Genomic DNA, 4978 nt, shown 5'->3' with positions numbered 1-4978 from the left:
TGACATACATTTTCCATTGTAAAAGACCACTTGATCAGTTACCTCGGCTCATATGGCCAACCATGGTTTTCGAGTTGCGACTCATGTGAGTCGCTCTGGGGTAGCGACTCGGAAAAAGTCAAGCCTGCAGTTGCGACTAGTCGCGACTCGCGACTCGATTCGACACTAAGTTAAGTCGACATTATTTTGTGATTATCGACTAGTCGCGCGACTCAGAAATCCTTGTGGCCAACTACATGCATGTTTGTCATACTTGTGTCCTGTCAAATTAGTCATATTTGAAGAATAAAAATATACAGACATTTTGGAGAATGAAAAAGGCAAAAGCTGGTCAGTCTATTTGATTGGGCTGCTAACCGATGGTTTGATAAATGGTGAAGTATGCTTTGTTTTCAGCTGATTTTACATGGTATCTAAGAACGATTACCTTTTCTATATGTAGCATGAAGGAGAAATCCAAGCTCCAGGATAAGGAAACAAGTTTGAAGAAAGCAGCTGCCAAAGGCAGCAAAGCTGAGCAAAAGGCCAAGAAAAAGCAGGTCGCGGAAGAGATGGGAAAAGAATACAGCAAGAAGCTGGAACCGGGAGGTGACCCTAGCATCAGGCAAGCCGACTCAACTACCATGGGCTCATCGTCGCACATACACAGCTAAATAAACTTATGCAAACGGCGGTGCACCTTCCCTTTTCACAACTGACTAGTCTTCTTCCTACACTTGCTCACTGAGAAGAATGTGTATGCATACAATGCGACTGAAGTGTGTATGCACACACAGTAAAAATTCTGTATATGCAGGAACAACCTAAACACAGTAAAAACACAACAGTACTAGGTGTTGCAGGAACCAACAGGAAAACAGATTACTAGGTTGCCACAAGTGTGTATGCATACACAGTAAAAATTCTGTTATTGGCAACAATCTAAACACAACATCAAAAAATCACACTGAAGCAAAAGTGTTTCAATAACTGGTATGAGATCTCAAGGAATCAAAAAACAGTATGCCTTCTATCTATAAAGAGCTTAACTCCACACATCACACACAACGAGATGGCGGCAAGTATAAACATCAGCTTTCAAACCTCGATCTATGAAATTCATGCATTAGAAACAAAGTACGTAGGATCCAAATAAGTAGCAGGCACGGAACATATATGTATCTTACACTTTACAGTACCACCCAAAAGACGACTCCACGCACAAAAGGATAATATAAGTCAAATCTCTCCCCTTTCCAGATCAAACGCACACAGGGAAACCCACCAACGAAGTTAATCGACAATAGCCAGCTTATCTCTCGGTCCTGTCGAGTGGCTGCTGGGCTTAAGCCTGAAGGTGAGAGAACCTGAGTACACTCCGATCTAGCAGAAGTAGGCAGCAGCTCATCATACCATAAAACTAGACACTGAGAAGTAGAGTCTGCTGCGTCAAACCGGTGGGAGAGGAAGCCGCCTAGAGTCCGCAGGAAGCACTAAAACTCTCAGCGAGAATAGCCAGAATATCACTGTGGCGAGCGTGGCAGCGAATACTCTGACCAATAGAAACCACAGCCAGGTTCCGGATATCCTGCATCTGCTCAAGTATAGCCGTCTGGGGATCAATCTGTCTCTGTCTCTGCATCTGCTCAAGGATAGCCGTCTGGCGATCAATCTGTCCCTGCATCTGCTCAAGGATAGCCGTCTGGGGATCAATCTGTCTCTGTCTCTGTCTCTGCATCTGCTCAAGGATAGCTGTCTGGCGATCAATCTGTCTCTGCATCTGCTCAAGGATAACCGTCTGGCGATCAATCTGCCTCTGCAGCATGGGAGGAACGTCATAGGTATGACCAGCCAAGCCTCCTGCCTCTGCAATATGACCACCTGACCCTCCTGCCTCTGCACCGTGAGCTCCCTGCTGGCCAAATCTGAACTCATCAGGAACTGGGGGTAGCGCCATATGTTGGCCATGATCTGTGTCAGTTTCCCCATTAGTGGTGTCCCAAAGAGCTTGCTCCTGTATGCTCGGGACAAGTGCATGGTCCAACTCTACATGCCCATCATCATCACATACAACTTCCATGTGGGCTGGAAGTGACCTGGTCATGAGCCTCCTCTTATCATCAGGCTTTGGAGCCTTGTACAACTTGTCATGCAGAAGTGCCCTATTCTTGAGCCTCCTCTTGTCATCAGGCCCCGGAGCTTTGTATGGCTTGAGGTGCTGATCCAAAGCCTTTTTCATGCCATCCTCAAGCCACCCTTTATTGTCAAATAAGCGAATGAGATACGGGGCATAGGGCAGCCGGCATCTCTTTGTCAGAATGGTTTCCTGCATCTCTCCAATCATCAAATCTACTATGTCGACACGCTTTCCTGACCTCAACAAGTGCAGAAGCCAAATCTCAACTGTAGATAACTCGCAGCCTCCAGTTCTAGGACGGATAGTCATCCTCACAACTGTGTTTACAACAGAAGTTTCGTGGTTCAACTTACTTTTGTCCTTCCAGAACTCAATCACGGCATCATGATTGACGTAAAGGTGGTGAATGTCCTCTAGAGTCGGCAAGTGAACTTCATCACAGTTCCCATTGGGGTATGCCAATGTGTGCACTCGGGCACCACCGCAAGACAGGCCAAGACACCCGGCAAAATCATCCCTGGATAACTCACGCTGTTGGTTCCCAAACATGAACTTGATCCTCGATCGGTCTGGGTGAATCCATAGTGTGGCGTAGAACTGACGAATGTACGAGTCATCCCAGCTGAGGCCCTGCCTCTCTAACAGCCTGTCCAGCCCTGGAGTAGCTGCGAAGTATCCACGAACATCTGTGCCAGCACTCCGGTTGACTGATGGCCAGTCGATCCACTTCGTGTCGCTGACCTGTGACTTGAGAGCAAGATACACGTCCTTCTGCACAACTGTCCAGAACCGGCTGCCTGTCAGGTGACGATCATGTCTCTGGGGCGGGAACCACTCTGTCTCCGCGACAAGCCTGAGCTTCTTCATCTTCTTCGGATTGTATTTGGAGTAGTCCACGTCAACCCGCAGACTCGGGAGAGTACGGCGCAGACGAGAGGCTGTGGCTGAAAAGGGAGCTGCACTAGGAGGTGACGAAGCCTCTGATCTGGACCCAACTCTGCTTAGTCGGCCTGCACCCTCCCCTTCCATTTTATCCATGTCCTTGGCCATCACAGTCACAGATTACCAAAAAAAGCACATGCAGAACGTCTCAAACACATGCACCGGGCATCCACTGTCAATGTCACTCAAGCATAAGCTCGCAGACCACAAGCACACTCGCGCTGAACCCTAAACCCTAACCCCACGTCTCGACAAAATCAAAGCAGCTGATTAAACAAATCAACCTTTGCCACCAGCAATCACAGCCCAATGTCACTTTTTTTTTATCACAACCACAGCGAACTGACGCAGACAAACCGAAGCAAACAGGCGGCTTCCCAGCTGCAGCCACGTCTCCTTCGCCCCTCCTTCAACTGAACAGAAGCCAAAGCATACAGGGTGAGTGGTGCGTTCAAGCTAGCTAGGGTTTTCGTTCTTTCCGGAAATCGCGGAAAGCGAGCGAGGGATGGGGCGAACCTGGTAGGATGGTCACGAGGAGCGAAGCCCGCGGGAAGGAGAGCAACCGCTGCGGCGCTGGCGCTGGGGCCCACGAGGATGATCCATCGGCGGCGGCGGCGGAATGCGGCAGGAGGCGGCGCTCGCCGAGCGAAACGGAGGGCGCGGGAAGGCCCGGAGGGGGATAGCGACCGGATGACCTTGCTGGAGGTGATGGCCGGCAGCGGGGAGTCCGGTGGCTGGCGGCGGCAGTGGAGGCGTCGCACGGGGCGGCGGTAGCGTCTCCTCTGCTTCCAGAAGAAAAAAAAAACAGAAGTGTGGTGGGTTGGGAATTGGGAAGGAACTTGTTTGACTCTCGCTCCGCGCCTTTTGTACTTAGTTAAAGCTGTCATTAGCTTGACACCTGCCGTTTTTTTTTTTTGAAAGGCAGGAGCCACCTACTCAGTTTTGCCCCGTTTGGTTAACGGGGATTGGGAAGGTTTTAAGAGCGAGGGATTTCAGGGGATTGGGTGAATCCCTTTGTTCTACCCAATCCTCTCAAATCCCTGGGGCTTTGCTTCCACTAGTTCCCCGAAGAGAATTTTGAAACACATGAATAGGAAGGGATTGAAGGGGAACGGAGAGGATTGGGCTAAGCAAACCCCTCCTATCAAATGGACGCCCGAGGATCTGTGGGGTTTCTGGCCCTTTCGGAGATTTTCCTCTCAAAACCTCCCCAATCCCCCTTAACCAAACGAGGCCTAAAGATTTTCACTCTCCGAATTGGTCTCAGAGATCGTTTATGCGTGTTTTCTAAACCGTGAAGTAGGTTATATGTCATAAAACTTGTTCTCTCTTTGTATATATATAATTGTGTTTCCTCTGTTTCTAAAGTCATTTGAGAGATTTCACTAAGGGGTTACATACGAAGCAAAATGAATGATTCTATAATCTAAAGTATGTCTATATACATCTATATATTGTTCCCTAATGAAATTTTTTTAAAGACTTATATTTAGAAACGGAGAAAGTAGTTGGGGAAAACTACCAGTTCTTTCCAATTATAATTATTTAGGTACAAACGGAGTATCACTCTAAACTTGTTTTGAATATAAATCTAGCGACATTATTTTTGTGGCATATTACTTATTTCTCAATGTATGTTTAAAATTTGATCCAAAAATATGACCCGACCAATAAACCAAAGAAAACGCATTAATTCTACAATTTCACATGTTAGTTCTCGGTAACATCCGTCAACAACTATAACAGAGGAAAATGGAAAATAAAGGACGGGCTCTATGAAGGATTTCTAAAGAAACATAGTTCTAGATCATAAAAAAATTCAAAAAAATTGTACATACATAACACATCCATGAAAAATTTCAAAACAATATATTTTCATAATAGACGTATACCAAAAACAAAAAACATAAATAAGAATGG

The 4978-nt window shown here is 46.8% G+C and overlaps 1 protein-coding gene across 1 annotated transcript; it reads right to left on the bottom strand.

Moving 5' to 3' along the window:
- Window positions 1-1070: 1070 nt before the first annotated feature.
- On the bottom strand, window positions 1071-3879 carry LOC123395648. The gene is made up of 2 exons (XM_045090672.1): window positions 3575-3879; window positions 1071-3471 (listed from the first exon to the last, which is right to left on the bottom strand). Exon 2 carries the CDS (start codon window positions 3164-3166, stop codon window positions 1454-1456), a length of 1713 nt encoding a protein of 570 aa, XP_044946607.1. The 5' UTR covers window positions 3167-3471; window positions 3575-3879; the 3' UTR covers window positions 1071-1453.
- Between the last annotated feature and the right edge of the window lie 1099 nt (window positions 3880-4978).

Source organism: Hordeum vulgare, chromosome 5H (genome assembly GCF_904849725.1).
Source record: "Hordeum vulgare subsp. vulgare chromosome 5H, MorexV3_pseudomolecules_assembly, whole genome shotgun sequence".
Classification (NCBI taxonomy): Eukaryota; Viridiplantae; Streptophyta; class Magnoliopsida; order Poales; family Poaceae; genus Hordeum; species Hordeum vulgare.
This window is presented reverse-complemented; position numbering and strand designations above follow the sequence as displayed.